Source organism: Peromyscus californicus, unplaced genomic scaffold (genome assembly GCF_007827085.1).
Source record: "Peromyscus californicus insignis strain IS unplaced genomic scaffold, ASM782708v3 Scaffold_2__1_contigs__length_46816999, whole genome shotgun sequence".
In the NCBI taxonomy this organism is placed as follows: Eukaryota; Metazoa; Chordata; class Mammalia; order Rodentia; family Cricetidae; genus Peromyscus; species Peromyscus californicus.
The window spans coordinates 6,180,602-6,207,186 of record NW_026294540.1 but is presented as its reverse complement, the minus strand read 5'-3'; the positions used below and the strand labels follow the sequence as shown (position 1 = coordinate 6,207,186).

The 26,585-nt window shown below is 46.8% G+C and overlaps 1 protein-coding gene across 10 annotated transcripts in view; it reads right to left on the bottom strand.

The window, feature by feature from the left end:
* The window catches only part of Cit (citron rho-interacting serine/threonine kinase), a 179,907-nt gene that overhangs the window by 129,054 nt on the left and 24,268 nt on the right, over positions 1–26,585 (bottom strand). For all 10 annotated transcript variants that reach the window (XM_052755142.1, XM_052755143.1, XM_052755144.1 and 7 more), the window contains 4 exons: positions 25,306–25,407; positions 10,996–11,138; positions 9,061–9,151; positions 279–482 (listed from right to left, as the gene is read on the bottom strand). In XM_052755142.1, coding sequence (XP_052611102.1) covers positions 279–482; positions 9,061–9,151; positions 10,996–11,138; positions 25,306–25,407 — 540 coding nt within the window. The remainder of the gene's footprint in view (positions 1–278; positions 483–9,060; positions 9,152–10,995; positions 11,139–25,305; positions 25,408–26,585) is intronic.

Sequence of the window (26,585 nt, the reverse complement as noted above, 5' to 3'; positions counted from 1 at the left end):
GAGCTAATAAGCTATCTCATTGATTCCAAGACTCACACTTATGCACATTTAACAACAGTGAACTCAAGATGCATTTCACAATCAATAAAAAGACGGAATTAAAATGGCAGCCATTTTGCCCTTTCAGAGCTACCAAAAACGCTGAAGTGCCCTCACGATGACTGACAGCTGTGATTCCGAGAGCTGCCGTGAAGAGCGTGCTCAGTGGCGCTTTCGGCAGAAATCAAAGCTGTCTGCTTTACCCGGGAACACTGCTTCAGATTCTAATGAGCCTTCACCTGGAAGTTCATGATGTTGTTGAAGGTGCGGGCGGAGGTCCCCTCGGTGAATGGGGTTCTCCCGTAGACCATCTCATAGGCGACCACTCCCACGGACCACCAGTCACATTCCAGGCCATAGGTGCCTCTCCGGTCCTCATTCATCATGGTCAACACTTCGGGAGCCATGTAGTCTGGGGTCCCAATGGGGAGTTTGGCATCCACCTAGACACCCGTAAATGAAATGAACACAGCACACTCTCAATTACCCACCGGAAGGTGCCAACACCAGCATCAGACACCAACCAATTCAACAACAATTACTCTCCACCCAGGTCCTTAACCCTTCTATCAAGTGGTACACTATCAAGAAATGCCAGTGCTTTACTAACTTTTAAAGGAGGGGTGTGATACAACCAAAGGCAAACAGATAGGGCTTGCTGATGACGTATACTCTTTCAGTATACAACTGAGTGAAGATGGATTTCCTGGTACAAGTTACTGATACAACAGAACTTTCTAGCCAATACTAAGGGACTGAACCCAGGACCTTATAAAAGATAAAACAGCATTCCATCCCCACCCAAGCTACATTCCCAACTCAACAGAATTTCTTTTACTCAAAAACTATACATATACATTTATATATATATATATAAATTTGGACTGGGAGATGACTCAGTTGGTAACGTGTTTGTTGTGCAAGCATGAAGACCCCAGTTCAAATCCCCAAAACCCACATAAAAAAAAACTGAATGTGGGGGTACGCCTACAAATTCCAGCACTGGGAAGACTCATATGAGAGGACCCCAGGGGCTTTCTGCTAGCCAGGCTACCCAAATTGGTGAACCCCAATTCAGGTTCAGGGAGAGACCCTGCTTCAAAATATAAAGTGGAGAACAGTCGAGGAAGAGACCTTGTGTTGACCTCTGGCCCCCAAATCCATGCACACACATATGCGAGCACACTCACATAAACCACACATGGAAGAAAGAGAGAGAGAGAGAGAGAGAGAGAGAGAGAGAGAGAGAGAGAGAAGAAGGAGGAGGAGGAGGAGGAGGAGGGGGAGGAGGAGGAGGAGGGGGAAAAAAAGAAGAAAAAAGCCTAAACATGAATCTATGATATAAGATCAATCTATTAATGAAAAACTGGAGACTAGCTGGCAACACAAAGACAGCATGAAGTCAGGCTAAATCTCAAGTCTGGGGGGAAAAAAAATGGAAAATGGCCTTGGGATCCATTTCCTACTTCAGCCCACCAGCAGGGCACAGCGTGATGAGTGAGTCCCACCCAGGCTGCATGTTAATGAGTTCACCTTTCTCACTGGCTCCCATGGCCCCCTCACTGTTCGGAAACCAGGTCCCGCCAATCCTCCAGCGCCCGAGCTCTGCCCGTGGCAAAGGCAGACCAGGACACTGCAGGAAGTCTTCCGACAGAGGCAAGCACATTCCATTACGGGGACCGTCCTCCCCCTGTCTCCTAAGAATTCCCGTTTTAGTGTTTAATGCCTTTGCTTCTTCTAAATGATGCTGATCAAAGAATTAGACCCCCTGACCCTCACTGGGGGATTCGGCAAGTCGGCAACCCCTTTGATCTTCAAAACTGCTTCTCAGGTTTTGCTGAGCGTGAAATGTGAAGGTCTGAGGACGCCTGTCATCAAAGCAGAGAGGCCTGACTTCGGATAGCAGTGTTGACCGAAGCCTGTCCCCCACAGCACTTACGGCCCTCTCCTGGTCAGCAGTTAGTCGGTGCCGAAAAAACCCCAACAACTCCTCCTTAAAGGATTAAAAAGTGCCCCCAACAGAACCCAAAGATCTAGGGGACATGGCCACACTCCCTTATGGATGGACTCTATTAAGAAAGCGGGCCGGGCGGTGGTGGCGCACGCCTTTAATCCCAGCACTCGGGAGGCGGAGCCAGGCCGATCTCTGTGAGTTCGAGGCCAGCCTGGGCTACAGAGTGAGTTCCAGGAAAGGTGCACAGCTACACAGAGAAACCCTGTCTCAAAAAAACCAAAAAAAAAAAAAAAAAAAAAAAGAAGAAAGCGGATTTAGGCCAGGCATGGCAGTATAAGAGTTCTGGTCTAGGCCAATCAGGGCTTGTATAGTAAGGCCTGCTGAAGAAGAGGAGGATGAGGTCAGGGAGGGGAATGACGGCAAGTTTGCTTTGATTTGATTTCAAAGTTTTGAGAGGAAGGGGGATGTTTAGAGCCTGGCACTACAAAGCCTCCCTCCCCAGTGATGGGGTCGAATGAGGCTCTTTCAGCTGTGACATCAAGCTTGTCCATCCCCCTACCCAAGAAGTGAGATTTTCCTGCAATTTTCTCATGCCCTCGCTTTTATTCTACACTTTTGTATATGTGTATACATGTGAACATATAAAACATTCCTGTGATTATCCCGTCCTCTTTCTCACACATATATATAACAGGAATGTCAGAATATTCCTCTAACTTCCATAGTCTTTCTCTTATGTATTTACACACACACACACACACACACACACACACACACACACACACACACACGTATGTATAGTACAGGAATAATGAAATCACCCCTGTAAATCTTCCATTCCTTCTCCCTCCACCCCTTTCCTCAGGCCCATTGTCTCACATAGGTTTTCCCACCCAGAAAACAGTGTGATGCTGGCACTTCTGACACTGAGCAACAGCGATGTTCTACAAGAGCATTCGAGAACGCTCACAACTCACAGCGCTGAGAAACAACAGGAAGGCCTGTGCTGTGGGAACAGCGAAGGAACAGAGGGGACACTGAGTCTAGACAGAGGCGCAGTGTGACTTAACCTTGAACCCAAGAGTAGCTGATGCTGGGCAAAGGCCTTGATGTCAGCAGTTTGGGCCTTGTTGAGGTAATGTCTAATTCTCTTGCAAGCACAGGAACCACAGAGCTGTTAGGGGGACGTCATTTGCTGTGGTCAGGGTCTTTTCTGCTACAACACGGTATGTTCTAGACTATTCTGCCCTCTTTGTTTACAGCTGATGGCATGATCACTTGTTCACATCCAATGAGCTAAACCTGACTGGGCCGAGTTTATTAGGATGGCCAAATCGAAGGGTATAAACCATCAATACCTCATTTCTAAACTAATGATCAAGACGGGTCAGATAATAACCCTGGAACTATGCTTACCTCATAACAGAAATGTATAAACATTTGTACATATTATACTTATTTATGTCCAGTAACTATCTAAATTCTATTAGCAATTTTGCTAGAAAGCCACAATAGCGAAACTACCTGCTCGTCCGTCACGTAACTTCAAGCACTGTGCTCGTTAGCAGTTAACAAAGGTTTTTAATGATTACCAAGTTTCCATTAGTCACTGACCCCCAAGCATCACATGGGCTCTCCCATGTGATCATGAGGGCTTCCCCACACTCCTCTGACAGAAACTCAGTAGCTAACCTGGGTGAGATATTCAAAGTGACCTAGGCACCCATGGGCCCACAAAGGGCGCTGTCTGACTGGGTCCGGGCATTACTCACCTTTAGTTTAATTCTCACACTGCTAACGGAGAAATTAAAACCACTGTGGCAAGAGACAGAAGAGCAGGGCAGAAATGTCGCCACATTTTAGGAAGGCGGGGAAAATTAAGGGAGGGGGGGAGAAGTAAAGCAACTGAAAATTCAGCAGGTTCTTTTAAAAATAAAATGGCCGGTGATGGTGGTGCACGCCTTTAACCCGAGTACTGGGGAGGCAGAGGCAGGTGGATCTCTGAGTTCAAGGTCAGCCAGGGCTATAGAGCAAGTTCCAAGTCAGCCAGAGCTACACAGAGAAAACCTGTCTCAAAAAAACAAAATACAAACAGGGAGGTGGAGAGACGGCTCTGTGGCTGTGAACGCCGTGATGATCCTGCAGAGGATCCAAGTCCGATTTCCAGCACCCACATCAGGATTCTGGAGGATATCCAGTGCCCTCTTCTGGACCCTGCAGGAACTGCACTCACATATGCACACCGCCACACATATACACAGAATTTTTAAATAAATATTTAAAATATGGGAGGGAAACTATTCTCTTCTTCCTCTAAAACCACCGCCATAAAAGGCTGAAATGTAAAACTAAGCAACTTTCCCTCACAGCCTGTGCAGGCACACACACACACACACACCTGCAGAAGTAGGTGTATATTTTCATTTCTCTAAGCTCTGACTTTAGGACTGGGAAAACCTACATTACCAGAGTGTGGGCCTGGCAGAGGGGGTGGAGGGAGAGGGGAGGGCAGAGACACAGGAGTGATTTCTGTATGTCTATATTATATGTGTCTGTCTATAAATACACAAGAGAGAGAATCGGAAAATTACAGGAATGGAAGAAATCTTTGCTCCTACATAAATCGGAAAAGAATGTTTGCCTCTGGGTCTCCAGCTCCTCAGGAGGTGACTAGTACGCATGCTCCACTCTATTTACAAACCCTTTACAGCTAGTTTCCTGAGGGCCGGAGGAGCCGCTCAGCTGTTGGTCCTTCTCTGAGACTCCAATAAGGGAAGTGGGACTGGGGGACAGGGAGGGTCCTGAGGTGGCTAGGCACACGGTCCTGCGGACGAAGGAAAAATACGGCAACGCTACCTTCTGAATAAGAAGCTGGAAATAAAGACAGCAGGAGCTGGAATAAACTCAACTCGTGTAAGACTCACAAGTCTCCAAAATACCAGGGAATGAAAGGAGGTCAGTGGACTTGGGGGCAGCAGGCAGGAAGTTCAGCAGATATGGACTGGGGCACGTGTAGTGCATACATGAGCAGAGGCCACAGGACAACTTGGATGTCTCCCCCATCACTTTCCACCTTACTTCTTGCTATATTCATGTGGGGGGGGGGGAGTGCACCCACACACACAAACATACCACAGCCCAGAGGGTCTGGAGGTCAGAGGACAGCCTGCAGTACCCCCTTCCTCCAAGTGGGTCCTAGGGATAGAACTCAGATACGGCAGCAAACACCTTTCCCTGCTGGGTGGTCTTGCCAGCCCCCCACCTTGATTTTTGAGAGAAGGTCTCTTACGGAACCTGGAGCTCACTGATTCAACTCAGCTGGCTGACCAACCAACCCCAGAGAGTGATCTGTCCCAGCCTCCCCGGCTCTGGGATCTCACGTGGGATTGAACTCAAGGACTCATGCTTACCAGGCAGGCGCTTTACCAAGTGAGCCATCCCCACAGCCCACAGACTGTATTTTTATAGTTTAGTTATAGTAGAGAAAACAAGGAGAACCTACGTCAGGCCTCTGAAGCACCCTACTCGACACAAACACATTCAGCTGTCGGCTCACGATTAATCAAAAAAAGAAGCAAAATAATTTCTAACCCTATATCCACACTTGATCTGGACTATAAATTGCTGCTCTTCTACAATAAAAAGACCTTTACATTTAAGACGCTGCTAAAGGGGCTGGGGAGATAGCCCGGAGGGTAAAGGGCATGCAGTGTAAGGACTTAGATTCTAGGCTCAGAATCCACGTAAAGCCGAGCACTCCTACCGTGAGAAGTGGGGTGGAAACAGGAGAGACCCTGGGAACCCGCAGGTCAGCTAGCCTCGCATCCACAGAAGCAACAACAAAGACATGCCAGATCAAACAAGACAGACATTGATTGACACTTGAGCATCCTGGCTTTCACATGTGCACACACGTGCACACACAAGCATACACACGCACACGCGCGCGCGCACATGCACACACACACACGCGCACACACGAAATAAAACAGTAAAAAACGTGTTAGATTTGTCCTCATCTGCTTTTCACACTCTGGCCCTAAAAGCACGAGAGGAGAATAGTAGTGCTCTCGTGTGTGTCTGAGCACCCTGACTCTTCGACCAAAATGAACCCGAGCGTCTCCGCCTGGGGTGAAGGCTGCTAAAGTCAGAGCTGAAGAAGGCGGTCTGAAGCACCACAAGATGAACTTGAAATGAAGACAGCTCTAGAGAGCGCGACTCCAGGTGCAGGGTCAGGGATTTCCATTTTTTTTTTTTTTTAGACAAGAGCGCATTATGTAGGCCTGGCTAGTCTAGAACTCACTATGTAGACCAGGCTGATCTCTAACTCACAGAGATCCTTCTGCTTCTGCTTCCCGGGTGCTGGCATTAAAGCATAAGGCGCCATTCCCAGCACAGGGCCTTATTCTTCACCGCTCTTTATTTACAGAGCAGCAACAATAAATCATAATCTCCTGTTTCCCACGGGCTTTTCTTACTGCAGACACACATCGCCAACTCTAATTATTTCTCCGATGCTTTGCCATCCACAGACATTCTAACCCAGGGTGGTTTTCCTCCCGCCACCCCAGGGTAACTCTGAAAGTGCTGGAGACACTTGGGGTTGTCATAACTGAGTGGAGGGTGGTATTTGGATCAAGTGAGTAGAGACCAAGGACTTAGTTAAACATCCCATAATGCCCAGCCCAGCTCCCACAACCAAGAATTAGCCAAACCCAAACGGCAATGGTGAAAGGTTACCCTGTCAGACTATAAACCTATACTATAATTTTTTTCTAAGCACATTAGTTTATTAATGTCACCAATATAATTTGCGAGTTTCTGAACCCTACGGAAGTTTTATGCTATTTAATTTATCCTCTGCGCATTGCTCCACTAAATTCTTTTTTAAGATTTATTTATTTATTATGTATATGGAAGAGGGTGCCAGATCTCATTACAGATGGTTGTGAGCCACCATGTGGGTGCTGGGAATTGAACTCAGGACCTCTGGAAAAGCAGTCGGTGCTCTTAACCTCTGAGCCATCTCTCCAGCCCCGCTCCACTAAATTCAATGTCTGCGCTTTCATATCTATCTCTGAGTTATACATGACTTGGGGTGGGAAGGAAGTAAAGGTGCCCTGGATGCAAACTGCATTCTCTACTACTGAGCTAGACCCTCAACACCCATCCATTTTTATTTATTTATTTTTTTTGAGGGGGTTGTTTACAAGACAGGGTTTCTCTGTGTTGCTGTGACTATCCTAGAACTCACTCTGAGGACCAGGCTGGCCTCGAACTCACAGAGATCCACCTGTCTCTGTCTCCCAAGTGCTGGGATTAAAGGCGCGCGCCACCACCATCTAGCTAAGTTTTTTTTTAGTATTATATATGGATATTTTTTAATAAACTTATGAAATAAAATGTTTCCCTGAGGTTTTTCCAAACATCCTTAACGCTATTTTTTTTTTTTTGGAGTTTAAAACGTAAAATGATTGGATTCTATAATTCTTTTCCTAAATTTTTGTATTACGTTTATTAATTTATTTTGTGTGTGCATGCACGCGCCACCGTGCACGTGTGGAGGTCAGAGGACAATCCGTGCGAGTGAGTCGAGTGTCCTTCCTTCTTCCGTGTGGGCCCAGGGATTGAACTCAGCTCATCAGAAGTGACAGCGAGTGCCTGAATACACTGAGCCACCTCACCAGCCCCTGATTACAAAATTCTTAATATGACGACTACATAAATAGAGGATAAGAATGTCACCTGGAGAGATGGCTCAACTGTTCGCATTTGCTGCTCTTCTAAAGGACCTGAGTTTGGTTCCTAACACTTACGGCAGGCAGCTCACAACACCCTGTGACTTCAGTTTGGGGGGGCGTGGGGAGGGGTCTATCTGACGCCCTCTTCTGGCCTCCTCAGGTACGCACACATGGGCACACATTCACAAGGACACAGACACACAAATAAAAATAATAATAATAAATCTTTTTTTTTACAGAATAGAGCCTAAAGGGGAAAAAAATGATGCCGGAGTTGAGTTTGAACTGCATCGAGATTCTGTTTTCTAATGGCCTAAATGCCAAGTTACTTGGAGAAGTTCTCGGGGCTGCAGAGCACACAGGCCAGATTCCAAGGTGCACAGCGCTAACGCGGCTCTAAGCCTTTCCTAATATCAACCTAATAATATCCACCTTTCCCAGAGGAATCTGGGGATGAAAAAGTAATTTTACATATTGTCCTTCATATAAAGGACTTAAATCTCAGATCTGGGAGGCGTTCTGAAGAGCGTTTTCTCCAGCCTCCGATTTTATGCATTTTAAGTAGAATCTGTGTCTTCTAGAGAAAGGATGAACGGCCGAGTTCCTCAGGATTTGCCCGAGTCACTGAGAGGTTCAATAGTGAAATCGGGATTACCGCTTAAGTCCACTTTTTCCTCAGACCGATCCTTTCTACATAGCTGACCTTGAAATTCACATGTTAGTATTACATTCTTTTTCTCTATAACTTTGTCATCTTTCTTGGAAGTAGCCTCAGTGTTGATCTGCTCCTCTCCTGGCTTCCTAATCAGCATGTGGAACACAATTAAATTTTTAACAAAAGTCCAAGACTCAAAAAATGGCATTTTAAACATCAATTCTTGATACTTCAAGAGAGTTAGCTCAAATCTCTAGCTACTAATTTCAATTTTGCTGCATAGGAAGAACATTTAAGAAAAAGAAGGTCATGTATAATCAAAATATTTTAAAGTACACCAAGGTGATGTAACAGGAAACAGTCTCTGTAAGAGGTAAAGGGAAAATAAAATGAACATTTTCCTTTTTTTTTTTTCTGTTTTTAAATGAAAATGTAAGAATATTCAGAGAGACAGTTGGCAGGGTACTGGCAGATATTACCAAAGGGTGCCACTGTCTGGGGAACATCTCTGAACCCTGACCCCTGACCCCTGACCCCTGACCCCACTCCCTACAAGAGTCAAACACTAACAGCAGTTCACCATTGTATCCTAACGTATGCCAAATCCACGAGGAACACAGAACACTCTTTAGCATGACCCCCTGAGCTAGCCCACGCCATTTTCCAATCACCTTATTTGAATTCATTTTAGCAGCTGATCCAAAATCCACCAGCTTGATGTGTCCCGTTCGGTCAATGAGGATGTTCTCAGGCTTGATGTCTCTGTAAGAAAGGCAAGGCCTTAAACTGGTGTTGTCTTTGTGTCCATCAGCAAGCAATCATGAACCTCAGGCCTCAATTCAGCCAAAAACCTTAGTGAATGTGTTATACTACGCAGACCTTCCCTACTGGTAGATACGATTAGCACCCACCTTGAAAAATAAATTTAATTTTTTTTAAAGGGAGGGAGAAAAAGAAAGCAAATGTAATGCTATTAGACGGTTTATTCCTACTAGAGGCTAGAGGCTCACATTTTTATATTTAAAATCTAAGACCAAAAAACCTAAAGAACTCATCTGAGGTCATATGGTTCACAAACAGAAAGTCTTTTATCCCAAATTCTGAATCCCCCACTATACATACATTGTGTGTGTGTGTGTGTGTGTGTGTGTGTGTGTGTGTGTGTGTGTGATATGTATATATATATGATATATATACATATATATGTGTATATATATGATATCTCTGTATAACATTCTGAAATAAAGTGAGGATATGAAAAGAAACCTGAGGACGGAGACTTCTGCGGAATGTCTTTGCAACTTACTAATGCTGGCGGTAAAATGCATGCTACGGTGTGGACCTTGAGTGCCCTGCAAAGGCCCAGGTGTTAAGGGCTTGGACCTCAGGTTGACACAGCAAGGAGACAGAAGGTGGAATCTGTAAGAGGTAGGACCCAGTGGGGCACCGTCAGGTCACTGGAGACCTGCCCTCTATTTCAGACACTTCTCATCAACGAGAAAGCAACTTAGGAAAGACAAGTTGCCTTCATTCCCAGCTGCAGAGTTTTGAGTCCACCATTAGGCGGCTTTGGTGCTCTGAGCCAAATGAGGGCGGAGGATCATGGCAATAGCCGTGTTATAGAGCAAAGTAGCTCACTTTGTGGTGAACAGAAAACAGAGCAACCAGAGAACAGGGACAAGGTACACATTTCAAAAGCATCCTCTGGGGATCTAATCTACTTCCTCCAATGGGTCCTACCGCCAATTACCAGAACCCCATAAAAAAATCCTCAAAGTTGGGCTGGAGAGATGGCTCAGAGGTTAAGAGCACTGACTGCTCTTCCAGAGGTCCTGAGTTCAATTCCCAGCACCCACATGGTGGCTCACAACCATCTATAATGAGATCTGGCGCCCTCTTCTGTGTACATAATAAATAAATAAATCTTTAAAAAAAAAAAATCCTCAAAGTATAACTCCTTCAGTATAATTAATCCGTGAGTGAATCAGAGCCCTAAACGATCAGTCACTTCAAGCAACCAAAACACAAGAGCTGTGAAGGTGATTTGAATCAGACCATTGGTGGGAACCGTCTCCTCCCATCTCTTTTTATGTCTAAAGGTGAGTTTTACTGCTCTACCATAGGCTTCTGCCATACGCCCAAAGCAACAGGACAAACGAACCAATGGAACCTGCAAATCGGTGAGCCAGAACAGACCTTCTCTCCAATTACTAGACAAGTATTTGGTACAGCGAGGGAGGCCGATTAGCAGCTGTTGTTAATTATCATCTTTTGTTCCCAGGACAAGCACAGCTAGTCCCTCTACCAGTCAGTTTTCCTACCAAATAACCCAGAGGGCCCAAAAGAAGGGTTTCCCAATCCTACTGGCTACATCTGATAGCCAGATCTTACTAGCAAACAGGCACATTGCAATCCTGGCTCTATTCCATGGCTGAATGGGCATGCTGAGATGCCAGTCATTTTGAAAAGCTTTTAGCCAATCACAGGCCAGCCTGGCTACATGATGATGTCTTCTGACCCCAAAGTTACTCAGCCACTCATTTCTATGCAGAGACTCATGCGTGATTCAGGAAAGTTCTCAGTGCGTTCCTAGGAGTTCCACTTACCGATGCACGTATCCCATCTGATGCACGCTGTGAACAGCCAAAATCAGCTCAGCAAGGTAAAACTGAATCATATTTTCATCTAATTGGTCCTCATATCTATTCAGAAGTGACAGCAAATCCCCTCCAGGCTGATATTCCATGACCTGCAGAGAATGCCAAAGTTATTCATTTTTCACACACCCCAAATAGAGAACATCTCAACTGAACCCTCAAAAGACACCTCACAATGATGTCATCACGATGTCTCTAGAAAGCAATGAGGATGTGTGGCACGCATCCTGAGACACAGGATAAGGTCTTCGCCCTACAGAAATCACATACGGGACCCAAGAGAATGGAGAGGATACAAGAACAGCCAGACGCCGCACATGACGCTTGCAAGGCAAGCCTGAGAAGTTGAATTAAATCCACCCCCTCCCACACCCCCGCAAGTTGACACCCCAGACATTCCCTAGGATCAGGTACACCGCATAGATGGATATTCCTGGAGGGCAACAAACTGGCTAACATTCATTTTGCATTCCCCTCAGCACACAGCAGAATATAGGAGGCGTGCGGTAAATGCAATACAATCTTTCCCTTTTGCAGTCAGCGTGGAAGGCAGTCGATGATCTCTATTAAACATTTAACAATGAATATATACCCTTTGACCCAGCTATTCCACTCTGAACAATTTACTTTATTGGTACTTACAATTCACAGATAAAAGACAGATAAGTAAATAGATTCTCTACTGGATGGTTTATAACAAGGGAAATAAACTTGGAAATCATCCAAACGCCCATCCATAAGAGATCAGCTAAATTATGATACTTCTAAATCTATGACTTAGATATTAAAAACACATGATTCCAGCTATTCATGCTACTGTGGAAAGCTGTCCATATCACAGAAAGTCACATTCCATACAGGATAAAGAATAACCTCCATTTTCAATCAGAAAAAAAATTACATTTTCTGGTGCATATGAAAAATAAATCAGAATATATAGCTAAAATGCTTGATTAGAAAAGAGGCCAGGCAGTGGGGGCTCATGCCTTCAATCCCAGTACTCAGGAGGCAGAAGCAAATGGATCTCTGAGTTCAAGGCCAGGCTGGTCTATAAAGTGATTTCCAGGACAGCCAGAGCTGTACAGGGAAACCCTGTCTCCAAAAAAAAAAAAAAATCAAAAATAAGAAAACTCCATGCCAAGGAAGTGCAAACCATCAATGCAAGCATACGTGTGTGTGTGTGTGTGTGTGTGTGTGTGTGTGTGTGTGTGTGTGTTCACAATATGCACACACAAGCATTTGTACATGTGTGAATGTGGGTACATGCCTGCTATGACACACAGGTGGATGTCAGAGGACAACAGGTGTCATTCCTTGACTCCAATCTTGCTGGGGTCTCTGTGGTTTACAGTACACAGCCAGGCGAGCTGGCCCTCTGGCTTCCAGATCGTCTCCCAGCTCCCTGCAGGGACACTGGGCTGCTGATGCTCACACTGTGCATCCGGCTATACCCTGCCGCTACAGCTTTGAACTCGGCCCTCATAGGGGCGGTGCAGCAAGCACTCTTTCCCCATTTGCTAAGTCCCCAACCCTCCTTCCTCTCTTTTTATGATAACCAGATGTGACATTCCTGGAGGCCAGTCAGCTGGGTCTGACTCACCTGGTGACTTCACTTCCCAACTTTTCATGGTCTTCCTCTGAAAACTCCAGATAAGACTAATCCCCTTTGGCAACACTGCGTGAGCCTTGAGCAAGACCTGAAAGGGCCTTGGCTCAGGGCCTGGAGCCAACTTGCAAGCCACTCTTCCGGCCCCTGCCTTCCTTCACAGGCGGGGGAGCCGCTAGGGCCCACTGTGGCTGCAATTGTTCTCCTGGGAGCCTGCCCTTTGCTCTGATGTCCATTTTGTCGGCCAGTGTCAGCTGGCGTCCAAGCCTTTCCAGAAAGGACATTTTTCAAACGCCCGTCTGTCAAGAAACACTAAATCCTCCGTGATGGCTCGTCTCAACTGTCAACTTGATTGCACTTAGGATCACCATGGAAACACACCTGGGGGTGGGAGGGAGGGAGTTTCCAGGCAGGTTTAACGGAAGAGGAAAGAGCCACCTTGACTGTGGGCAGCACCACGCCCTGGGCTGGGGTCCTGGGCTGAATAAAATGAGGACGCCAGCCGAGCGCCAGCCTTCACCTCTCTGCTAGCCTTCACCTCTCCGTTTCTGACTGCGGCCACCATGTGAGCAGCCGCCTCCTCCTGCTGTGATGCTGCGCCATGCCTTCGCCACCGTGACGGACAGCAAAGCCGAAATAAAGCCCTCCTCCCGTCAGCTGCTTCTCGCCAAGGATTTAGTCACAGCAACGAGAGAGGTAATCAATACACCTACCAAACACCGAGCCCCGAAGGCCAGTTCTGGGGGGTAAGTTCTGTCACCCTCCCAAATGCTGTTTGCTTTTCTTGCCATCTTAGAAAAAAGCTCCAGGCGAGTGCGATGGCTAACCACGACTTCCAGCACCTAGGAAGAGGGATCCTCAACTGAGGGATCACCCCCATCATACCTCCATCATGCCCCCCCATGGCTGGTGAGCCCGACAATGGGGCCTTTTCCTGATTCCCAGCTACTGTGGGTGGGACCCTCCCTAAGCAGGTGGGCCTGGGCTGTGGAAGGAAGGCAGCTGGATGTCGGCCTGAGGGTCGGCGAGCAAGTGGCATTCCTGCCTCAACTCCTGCTGGAGTTCCCTTCAGTGGCAGACTGTGACCTGGAAGCGTTAGACGATATAACCTTGGCCTCCTCCGGTTGCTTTTGGTTTGTAGTGCCTATCACAGCAACTGAACGCTAATGAGAACAAGTCAGATGGAGAGCCAGCCTCTGTACAGGTCCCTAGAGGCCCCAGGCTGCTCCTCCTAAAGACTCCAGGAAGTCCACCCAGCACCAGGCCAGCCCAGAACCAGACAGCCCTAGAGAAGCCGGGGACTAGCACATCCTCTCATAGCCCTGGAACCAACCTGGTCACATGGCTTCTTATGCTCGGCACACATTGGGCAACCGCCCGGGGAGAGCAAGATGCCATTTCATACCACAGTTGCTCAAAGCAAACTGATTCACCAACAAGTACAGCACCTAGAAGGGGTAAAACTATTTCCTCCGAATTCACAGCCAACGACGATGACGTCAGCCACTCACCTCAGCCCTGGAGGAGGAGCCCACAGGAGCCACCTGGCTTGCTGGAGCTCACCCACTCATCTCAACCTGGTTCTCCACAGGCCTGGGGATGTGGGTGAATGCTAATTTGTAAGTCTGCTTTAAATATACATTGCCATTAAAAGGGTCTTAAGCAGCAAAAGGAAATTCACAGGTAATAGCAGACGCGCTCACACTCGGAGAACGCGAACGGTTTAAAAATAAGAACAATGCATATTTATGATGACGCGCCACTGTTACAGACTTCCTTGGGCTCTGTTATGTGGGAACCAGAATGGCTTCTAAGTTGAAGTCTGAGAAAGTCAAAACTACGGCAACCATTGGCAACTTGGGTGAGCTCACATACCAACGGCTACTTCATATTTAGTGCCAACTCCTGAAGATGCTATTTGGTAGAACCAGCGGGAATTTTCCAGAAAAATCATCATTTCTTACAAAGGAGAGAAGATACACGTTCTTCACTCCTCTTTGCAAGATGTCCACCCAGACAAGATCGCCTTTTCTGAAGGTCAAATGGCCTCCGTGTCTTCAGAAGCCAGGACTGATGGAGAAAACAAACCACAAAAATTACAACAGCTGTTCGCCTGTGCTCCACAACTCAGGGCCAAAACAGACACCCTAACTGACGAACGTCTGAATAGGGTGGATCTTTATCAGAAGCCCAATCAAACCTCATGACCCAACACATTCCCCGAGTAGCATACTAAAATCTCCCACTGTACAACACGGAACTGCTCTGAACATTCAAAGACACGACTTCGAGGAGCCCAAGGCATTCTCCACAGTCCACAGCTACACTATAAAGTCTCATAAAGAAAGAATCAGGATTTGGGGTCTTTCGGAAACACTCTGGGACTGTGAAAGAGGGTACCAAGCCAAGGGGCTATCAAAGACCTCATCAAATGTCACAAACTAAGAATCTTCAAGACTGGCTGTGACCCAGAGACGAGGACCGGAGAGCACTGCAAACTAACCCAGAGACGAGGACCGGAGAGCACTGTAAACTAACCCAGAGACGAGGACCGGAGAGCACTGCAAACTAACCCAGAGACGAGGACCGGAGAGCACTGCAAACTAACCCAGAGGAGGACCGAAGAGCACTGTACACTAACCCAGAGAGGAGGACCGGAGAGCACTGTACACTAACCCCGAGGAGGACCGGAGAGCACTGCAAACTAACCCAGAGAGGAGGACCGGAGAGCACTGTACACTAACCCAGAGGAGGACCGGAGAGCACTGCAAACTAACCCAGAGAGGAGGACCGGAGAGCACTGTACACTAACCCAGAGGAGGACCGGAGAGCACTGCAAACTAACCCAGAGAGGAGGACCGGAGAGCACTGTACACTAACCCAGAGGAGGACCGGAGAGCACTGTAAACTAACCCAGAGAGGAGGACCGGAGAGCACTGTAAACTAACCCAGAGGAGGACCGGAGAGCACTGTAAACTAACCCAGAGGAGGACCGGAGAGCACTGTAAACTAACCCAGAGGAGGACCGGAGAGCACTGTAAACTAACCCAGAGGAGGACCGGAGAGCACTGTACACTAACCCAGAGGAGGACCGGAGAGCACTGTACACTAACCCCGAGAGGACCGGAGAGCACTGTACACTAACCCAGAGGAGGACCGGAGAGCACTGTACACTAACCCAGAGGAGGACCGGAGAGCACTGCAAACTAACGAAAAACATGGTTGCTGCCTATGTTCTTCCAGAGTCCACATACTGCATCTGCATCTCCGTGCCCAACTTTCGCTGCTCAGAGATACCTGGGGATGCACCGATCTGCCCATCACCCCCAAACCGTGGCTGCTAACCCAGGAAGGCTGCTAAGTCTTCTACAGAGGGTTTTCCAAGTCTGCTTGCCCGTCAGGATCACCGGGAGGAGTGCTTTGTAAAAACGTAACTCAAGGCCAGAGAGGTGGCCCAGCAGGTAAAGACGCTTGCCACCAAGCCGGACAATCGGAGTTTGATCCCCGAGATCCACACAGCAGAGGGAACTAACTCCTGCAAGTTGTCCTCTGACCTCCATGCATGTGTCAGAGTATGCACACACATGCCTAATAAACACGTGGTTTTTTTTTTTTAAATAAGACACATTCGTCCATAATATTTGAAAGTCTACTATGTCCTAGTGTTCTAAATATCAGGAATGAAAAGGCAAAAAATAAAATAAAATCCCTGTGCCTTCATAGAGGTGGCACTCAAGTGGAATAAAAAAGAATGGAATTATTATTATAGTGGTAATAAGAAAAATCAGGGTAAAAGAGTATTTCTCCCTTCCATTCCAACCTCTCAGGGAGCTTGCTAAAATACGAATTCCAGAGACTGACTTCACGCACCAATGCTCAAGCTCCACGGATCTGCGTTGTTCTCAGACAGGATGCCACTGGTAACCTCAAACTTGCAATTCTCCTGCCTCAGCCCCCTGAGTCCTAGGCTTGTGGGCACACGTTACCACATCCAGCTGAGGAATGTACTTCCCCCAAACTATTTATTATATTACTTATTATTGGTGTGTGTGTGTGTGTGTGTGTGTGTGTGTGTGTACACGTAAAGGTCAGAGGGCAACTTGGCAGAGTCGGTTCTCTCCTCCCAACTTTACACGGTTTCCAGGGATCAAATTCAAGTCATTAGGCTTGCAGGACAAGTGCCTCACCGGCCCGGCCATCTCACTGAGGGAATGCATTTTTAAGGGCTGATTCTGATGCTGCTCACCCAGCACGGCACCGGGACCATTATTGATGACGTTGCACCACCAATTCGGTTTCCTAATCCAGTCATAGTCAAAGTTGCTGCAGCGCCGTGCCCTTGAATGGACCTTGGCTTTAATACAGCCATCACTTCTGCTTACATTTTTTTTTTTTTTTTTACAGTGACGACTCGAAGGCTTTCGGAATATCAAGACAAGATCACAGACAATAAAGGGCTGGAAAATAACCAGACCATTGGCACTGAAAGAAACGATGATCTTCCACCTTCGCAAGGACCGGGGACATCTCCTACCCAGAATAGGTGCATTTCATCCAAATGGGGAAGTCACCACATCGCAGCAATCAAACGCTGGGAAGATGAGATGGGGAGAGAAGAGCCCCCCGGCAAAATAGGCCTAAATGGTGTGGCAACCTCGCTGATGGCAGAGGCTTGCCACAGCGGCAGCTGACAGACGAGCCTGGCTCGGAGCTGTGAAGGACTTGCTCTTTCAAAGCAAAGACTTGCCGGCCAACAGAGACAGGCCCTTCCACGGCAGCAGCTGCAGATGCTAATTAAAGGGCAGATCTTACACATGTTCGGTTTGGAAGGGGTGGAGATATCTCTGTTGGGTTCTGCATCTATACTCCAAGGACTGCAGGGGCAATTTCCATTCACTGTGCTGAAGTCAAAACGAAGGGCAAATGTGTATGAATATAGTCTACACGTGCACATGTGTGTGTAGGGGTGTGTGTGGGGGTCTGAACATTTAGTAGTTATTTGGTATTGATACAGTTTGAATGTGTCCTCCGAAGTCCACATGTTGGGGTGAGTGAGTTAGCTCATCGGGAATGGGCACTTGGCACCTACTCGGATGGCCAGAGTTCATTCCCTGGAATCCACATGGTGGAAAGTGAGAACTGACTCCCAGAAGTTGTCCTCTGACCCCTACAAGTACATCAGGGTACACACACACACACACACACACACACACACACACACACAGCTCACATGACAGGACTGGGGAGATGGCTCAGTGGTTAAAGCGCTTGCTGCACACATGAGAACCGCAGTTTGGACCCCCAAAACCCACGAAAATGCTGGGTGGGAGACAGGGGATCCACAGAGCAAGTTGGTGCACTCTGGGTTCAAGTGAAAAATCTTACCTTGATATGAATAAAGTGCGGATCAATCAAGGAAGATTCCCCATATCACCCTTGGACCTCCACATGCATGAACACGTATGTGTGCATACAACCACATACATGCATGCCCACACACATACAAACACACATACGCATAGGGGAAAAATGTTTACACGTTGGCTATTTAACCCCAAATTTATACGATGATGCTATTTGGAAGGTAGCGCCTTTGGGAGGTAATTAGGGTTAGATAAAGACTTGGGTAGGTGTGATGATAGCATTAGTGGCTTTATAAGGAGAGAGAGACTCTCACGGTGACTGTCTTAGCACGTGACACACTCCATCATCCTATTACGCAAGAAGAAAACGGACCAGGTGCCGACCTGATGCCGGTGGTACGCTCTTGGTGTTCCCAGCCTCTAGAGTCGTGAGCCAAATGAACATCTAGTCCTCACACAGGCTGGGATTTTGTTCTAGCACAGGCAAGCGGACTGAGGCAAGATCTATTCCAATCTGCACAGAGCATCAGCAGACACATGCTGTGCAAGCCACCTCCTTGAAATGCTTGCACACTCCATGTGCACCATGACAAAACGCAATGGTGCCCTTGGCATCACAGTGTGCTCTGCCCAGTGTTTCTGAACTTCGTCATCGGGGAGGAGGGTGAAAATCCTCTAAGCAATGTGGGCCCTGACAAGAGACCTTTTATTACTTTCCTGGAAGGTCAAGGTAACCTCTAGGAGATGAGAGAAGGCCTTTATCTCTGAAAGTTTGAATTCCAGCCCAATTCAGCCATCTATTGAAAAAAAAAAAAAAAAATCATCCAGCCCTTGGGAGGTAGAGGCAGGCCAGTCTCTGAATTTGAGGTCAGCCTGGTCTACAGAGCAAGCTCCAGGACAGCCAGGCCTACACAGAGGAAAAACAAAAACAAAACAAATCAAAAAACCCTTTGAGAGCACTGAATCACACCGGGCAAGAAACAGTTCAGCCGACCAAGTAACTGGGGACATGAGTTGGGGGGGGGGGGGGGGGGGGCGGTGCTGACTAAAGGTGCTGGTCAGTTCAAAGGAAATAAACACAGAATGATGGAGTAGCCCTAGGCTGACAGCCTAAGGGGGAAGGGCCCATCCCTGGGCCTCGAAGAACGAGAGATTTCAGATGTGTACATTAAGTTACCGGGTAAAGGAAGAAGCGAATCAGAAACCAGAGGGCCTATAAGGTAACCATTCTCAGAGCGACGCTGCTGAACCAGCAGCAGCAGCAGCAGCAGCAGCTCATGGAAGTGTGTGAGAAATACAAACTGGGTTACCCACCCCGCCAGACCTCCTGAATCCAAGACTCCGGGAGTGGAGACACACTGAGGCCACCCGATTAAACTGCGGCTCCTAAAAAGGACAAAACTCTGAATGCACGCTCTTGAAATATGCCTCAAGACCCGGGCGTGGATCAACTATCTTGAAGGCGAAGAACCCGGATGGCAATAACAGCCTCCTGCAATGGGACTGGAGCCAAAGGAGGAACAGCAATAAAACAAGAATGGGTCTTCTAATCGCCAGATTTTCTGACCGGCAGCAGCCTCCAAAACCCCGGCTTCCAGAGCAGCAAGTTGGGAACACACGCCTGCAATTCAGATAATCCTAGCCAAGAGATCAAAACAGCACATGTCTCGTTGTCAAAGCTATCGTAAGCTGCCACGTCGTACTAGGGTAAACAACGGTGCTGCCTTCGTTAACTCCCTCCTGACTCAAGGTGGAAACAGAGGCTGATGTCCCCAAAGGCCCTGGGGTCGGTGGCACAAACGGCTCATTTCCAAATTGTTCCTACTTAATTGTCCACAAAATTGCACAGGTGTGGGTTGAAAACTGAGAGACTATGAAAAACCAACCTTGAACAGCACAACAAAAATCAGGACTCCATTAGGAGTCATTCTGGACACAGGTGTACAGCACTGTGAGCGTGAATACAGAATGTGGAGCGAGGAGCCTGAGGACTATTGACTGTTCTCCCAAATCCACCCTTCCATTCTTCCATAGTGTGATGAGAAGGTGTTTCTGCCAACTTGATTGTACTGAGAAGCACCTCAAAACCCGTAAAGCAACGTCTAGATTTATCTGTGAAGGTGTTTTCAGGGAGAGTTATCCAAGTGGAGAGACCAACTCTGAATGTAAGTGATAATATCCGACAGACCGGGGGTTCCTGATGGAAGGAGGAAGGCAGGCAGGCCAGGGACACAGGTGTTCTCTCTCTCCCTTTCTCTCTGCGTCCTGGCAGCCATAATAAGCTGCCCCTCTCGACCACACCCTTCCTGCCATGATGGACTGAGAATCTAAAACTGTGGGCTGAAATAAATTCTTTCTCTTTAAATGGTTTCCCCCATGAATTTGGTTACAAAAATGAAAAACCAGCAGTAGGGACTTTTAGCAGCTAGACAGCATGTGTCCACGTCTCCCGAGCAAGGGGGAGAGGGGGGAGGACACCGACGGACATTCAGTCTAAATTCTGGCTAACAGAGCATGAGAGGAAATAATTTCACACATAACTCTGTGTGGAAGGAATTTTCTTTCTCGAAATTTCTCTCTTCTCTCACTATCCACTTGGAACCAGGATATCAACAGCAATCACATGAAGGACAGCCTCCTAAGAGACAGAGGAGCCACAATATGGAAGGAACCTGGGTTCTGAACTCATACATACAACCAAGCAAGCCCCACCAACATGAACTGTTGGGCTCTCTTTGTTGTCAAAACTAGTATCCCTCTATATGCAACTGGGGAGGAATCATTTGGGATGAATGGAGAGAAGAAAATGTAAAGTCACGAAACAGAACATCTTCAAGTTCAAGTTCATTCTGAGAGCCAGGGTATCCTGGAGAAGCCCTTCAGCATGAAAGATATCAATACAAAGAATTTCACAAGAAAATTCAGACACCATACTGCAAATGGTGAATTGTGAAACAAAGTCTTCTTTGTAGAAATCAACATCTTTGTGGAAGGACACTGGTGAAGGCTTGTGTTATTATGCAGGAATCAACAGATTATTTTCATGAGCCAGATCAACAAAGCGCTGTTTCCATGGGCCACCTGCCAGAATTACATCCTAACCTTGATAGATGGAACCAGAAACTGGGATGAATTTTTGCTACCTCTGCCACGCACCAGAAAATGGCAAGCCATGCTCAACAGGATGTCACTGCAAATAAGGATTTTTTTTTTAAGCATCAAAATTCAAAACATCCCAAGTTCAACTTCCTTTTGTGGTACTCCAAGTTTTGGGAGGGAAAAAGAAAGAAAAAAAAAATCTCACTTAGGCTTATTTTGAATTGCATACTTTAGTTTAAACTCCAATTGCTAACATAATATGATTTGGATAAATCTGTGTGTAAATCTGAATTATATAGAATCGATCATTCATCCAATGAATATGTCTTAGGCATTTACTCAGTAAACATCTACTAGGAGCATCAAGACATAATTGTTCCCATTAAGAGATTAGATTAGTGGAAGAGACTCACCATGACTCATGGGTATGGGGGTACAGGATGCATAACAGATGGTCCCCCATCCCAGGAGCAGAAGGCCCAGGAGGTGTTTCTAGAGAGAACATCTGATCCCAGCCCACAGAGAGAAATAGGGGACGTTCAGACCAACCGAAATTGAAGGAGCAGGGAGGAGAGAAGCAAGATCAAAAGCAAAGAAAGTCCTGGGACAAAGGTAAAATGAAGGAGATGCTTGGAGAAACGGGCTTTAAATCTTGGTAAACACAACCATGTAGCTAGCCTGAATTCACCCAGAGGGTAGCAGGGAGGAGAGCTGGGGTTATGACAGCAGGAGGGCTTGGTAGCACAATGTGAAAGACCTGAGGGAAGGACACATGGACGGCAGGGAGGTTGACACAGAGACACATGTAAATGAAAACCAAGGTGGGGACAGAAGAGATGGCCAAGCCGAGAGGTACAAGAGGCAGAATCTTGTTTTGTTGTTTACTAACTAAAATACACCTGTGATTACACTGCCCTTAGATTTACAAATTAGTGTTCAGTTTCAGAAGGAGCAAGCCATAAAATGCTGTTTCTCAAACTTCTGCAAGTGCTCAGTGGACACAGTGGGATTATTTTAGTGATTGAGGAAGCCCCTTATGTTGCTGAAGAATGTGTTTCTGGATTCAGAAACTCTCTGATTTTGGAAAGATAAAGCAACTCATATATTTTATATCATACAATCTTGGTAGTCCGGGACACAACCTCAGATGCTGATATAGGTTAGGGACATGGCTCAGGTGGTCAACACTTGCCTTGCAAGTGTAAGGACCTGACCTTGACCCCCAGAAGCCACAAAAGGATGGTGAATGCTGGGCATGGCAGCACGTGCTTGTAATCCCAGTGCTAGGGAGGCAGACAGGAGGATACCTAGGGCTCCATGGCCAGCCTGCCTAATCTAGAAGCCTGATGAGCTTCTGGCCAATGAGAGAGTCTATCATAAGGAAGTGAATGGCTTTCCTGAGAATAAAACCTGAGGTCGTTCCCTGGCCTCCACACACATGTGCAACACACACACACACACACACACACACCACACACACACACACACAGAGCCTTTTTTTAAGGAGGGGAGGAGAAGATGGCTATCAGTAAAGAGCTTGCTGTTCAAGCATAAAGACCTGAATTCAGATGCCCAGAACCCATGGAAAAAGCCAGGCACAGTAGCACACAGCTTAACTCCAGCACCAGGGAAATGGAAGAATCCTTGAAGCCCAGGTTCAGTGAGAGACCCTGTCTCAAAAAACAGTGGAACCAGGTGGCACACAGCACTCAGGAGGCAGAAGCAAGTGGATCTCTATAAACTTAAGGAGAGTCTGGTCTACACAGAGAGTTCCAGGCCAGCCAGGACCACACAGTGAGACGCTGTCTGAAAAATAAATCAAGTGGAGAGTGACTTGAGGTAGATACCCAACCTCTGGCCTCTGGCACATGCGCACACACCCACATGAACATGTACACACACCACAGACACACAGGAAAGCTCGGTGGCCTGGGCATGCTGGTCCAAGCCTGCAACCTTATCTATAAGGAAGGCTGGGGCAACAGGATCCTTGAGGTGTATGCCAGCCTGGGTACACAACAAGACTTATCTCAAAGCACTAAAACCAAGAGAGCAGGGTGGAGCCCGGGAGAAACTTCAGTTCATAGGAAACCAAGGCAAATAGACTGATTCTTCCAGATCAGAAACAAAGGCAGTCACATCATCAAAAAAGAAACAAAAAAACAAAAAATGCCCAGTGGAAGTTCAAGACAAAAAAAACTCCCTGCTCCCTTCCACAAGCCTCCTTATCCCCATCCATGGTGACATGAGAGTCTGACCAGGGGCTGATCCAGGAACAAAGGTTTTTTCTAGAATACACACTTTACATTTAAGAACTTAATCCTCTAAGAACCTAAACAGGGCCCCAAAATGAGTGTTGGCATCCCATAAGCTACGCTATTTGGACACCAGGGAAAACTATGCCATCATCCAAAGGGCTGAACTGGAGGTCAGGGTTGTAGCTCAGTGGTAAAGTATGTGCTTAGTGTGCTCAAGGCCCTGAGTTCAATCCCTGACACCAAAAAGAACGAAGTATAGCAGCACTATGTAGTAACATCAAAGATGTCTGAGACAGGATCTCACTATGTGGCCCTGACTAGCCTGGTACTCACAGAGAGTCACCTGCCTCTGCCTCCGGAGTGTTGGCATCCTGAAGAAAAAAAAAAAGAACAAAAAACCAAACAAACAAAAAACCCTCTTGTATATATATACATTAGTGCGCGCCCAGTAAAACATAGTTAAGGTCAGGAAGAGACTATATCTCCTTTAACATTTGTTCCCCACAGAGAGCTAAGAAAGCAGAGGACCAGGGTTCTACTTCACACATCTTCAGTGTACACATTGTTAAACTTTTTAAATTAATTTCTTTATCTGTGTATGCTTATATGTGTATGCCTGTGTGGATACATGCACCACACTGTGCGTGCATTCGTGTATGCGTGTGTGTGTGTGTGTGTGTGTGTGTGTGTGTGTGTGTGTGTGTGTGTGTGCTTGTATACATCAGAGGACACATCTTGCAAAGAGTTAATTCTCTCTCTCTATCTTGTAGGCCCCAGGAATCAAACTCAAGTCTTCAGGCTTGGCATCAAGCAGCCCAACTGGCTGAGCCATCCCATTGGCCCAGTATATGCATTTTTAGGGTGGGATTGGGGAATACAGATGTGCATTTTTAATTTACCCTTAACAACTGTGTGTAGCCGGGCGGTGGTGGCGCACGCCTTTAATTCCAGCACTCGGGAGGCAGAGCCAGGTGGATCTCTGTGAGTTCGAGGCCAGCCTGGACTACCAAGTGAGTTCCAGGAAAGGCGCAAAGCTACACAGAGAAACCCTGTCTTGAAAAAAAAAAAAAATGAAAAAAAAAAAAAAAAAACTGTGTGTAGCCACGGGGTACAGTATGATAGTCCAATAAATACACACAATGTACATTGATCAAATCAAAACAATTAACCAATTCACCACCTCCCATTTGCTTTGTCTTGGGACCATTCAAGGGGACCACCCTCCTCTTCTAGTTATTGTGAAGCATGTAATAATTATTAGGGAGAGTTGCCCTCTTCTGCTACAGGACACCAAAGCTTATCCCTTTTACCAAGTACTACTCATAGTAGTCTAACTGGTCTACCCACTAGCCAGCCCTCCTCTGCCTCTCCTCACCCCAGTTACCAGGCAACCACTATCCTATTCTCTGCTTCTGTGAGATAAACTCATCTGGCTTCCACACATGTGTGAGAAGGGAATGGGCTGCACTTCCTTACCTCAACCATGTATTATTACCTTAACTTTTAAAAATTAAAAGCAAGAAATGAGCATGGGTAGGCAGAAATAGGTGACTGATTGTCTGTGAATTCCAGGCCAGCCTGGTTTAGGCAGCAAACTCCAGGCCAGCCAGATCTACATAATGAGACATTGTCTCCAAAACTAAATTAATTGATTTAATTTAATTAAAGCAAGATTCTATTAAAGGTAGTTAGAGACCATTCCCAATTAAATCACTTTCCATTGCTGCCCTTTGTAGCCGCAGTACAGTAGGCTGTTTCTAAGTGGGTCAGCTCTTAATCTTTAGTACAAGGAATGGGAGACGTCTAGTCAGAAAATCGACTGAATGAGTGAGCGGTGTCACAGACCACATCAGCAAGAACCGCTTTCAATCTGCGGTATCATCTGAGTATCAGGGCCTCGGCTTGTTCCGCGGGGACGGATGTGAAGACTCACCAGGTAAAGGTTATTTTTGTCCTGAAAGGCATACTGTAATTGGGGGATCCAAGGGCTCGTGCTCCGAGATAATATGTTCCGCTCCTCCTCGAAAAATGAAACCTGGAGGGAAAAGAAAACTCTTTAGATAATTGTATTAGAACTAAATGTGAAGGGGAAACGGCCTTTGTGCTGCCTTTCAGTCTAAATTGATGTTTCCAGGTTTTTAAAAAAAAATCACTTAGCATGACACTCACCAAGTCTTGTAACCTGCTAGTCTCAGCTCTGCCAGGCCCACATTATCCACCCAGTTATGCCCGAGACATCCCTCCTTAAGCCAATTCACTTTATCTAAGCTGAAGCATCTTTCTCTTCCTCTCCACCCTTCGCTTCCTGGACGGTTCTAATAGATGCCGTGAATCCAGGCCAGGTGGGAGATTCAGAGAGCCACGGTGCCAGGCCCAAGCAGAGTGAGGGCAGTGGCAATCAGGTGTGGCAGCAGGCAGGGTGGGCTACCAGAGGCTCGGGCAGGGGGAAGATGGACGTCTCTGCACATGCGGGTGGATGGCGTAGGGCGGGTGAGGAGACAAGGCTACGGCCAGGCTCAGCAGTTAAGAGAACTTGCTGCTCTTGCAGAGGACCTGGGTTCGACTCCCAGCACCCACGTCATAGCTTGCAACCACCTGTAACTACAGTTCCAGGGACTCCAACACCCTCTCCTAGACTCTGAAGACACACTCATGGTGCACATACATACACACATGCAGGCAGAACATTCACACACATAAAACAAATAAATCTAATTTTTTTGTTTAAGGAAGAAAATAGTAAAGGCAGAAATGCCCCTGCCAAAGACCCATGAGTTAAAGGCTTGGCCCTCAGCCCATGGCATTATAAGAAAGTCTTTCAGTCATTGGGGGTTACCCCCGAAAGGGGTCATGGAACCCCAACCCATTCATCTTTCTCTATTTTGATGCCAGCCACAAAATGAAGTTTTCCCATGAACTCTCACCAGTTGTAACTCTTCACCACAGGCCCAAAAGCAACGCGGCTGGGTATGGCCGGGTGACCTTTAACCCCAGCACTCAGAAGGCAAAGGCAGGTGGATCTAGAAAGGTTTCAGGCCAGCTGAGCTGGGATTACAGTAAGAAACTGTTTTTGAAAAAAAAAAAAAAGACAATGTGGCCACCCAGCCCTACACTGAAACTTTCAAATTATCAGTCAAAATAAACATGTTCTCTTTATATGCTGATTATCTCACATATGTGTGTTTGGAATGGAAAGCTGACTCACAAGTCACA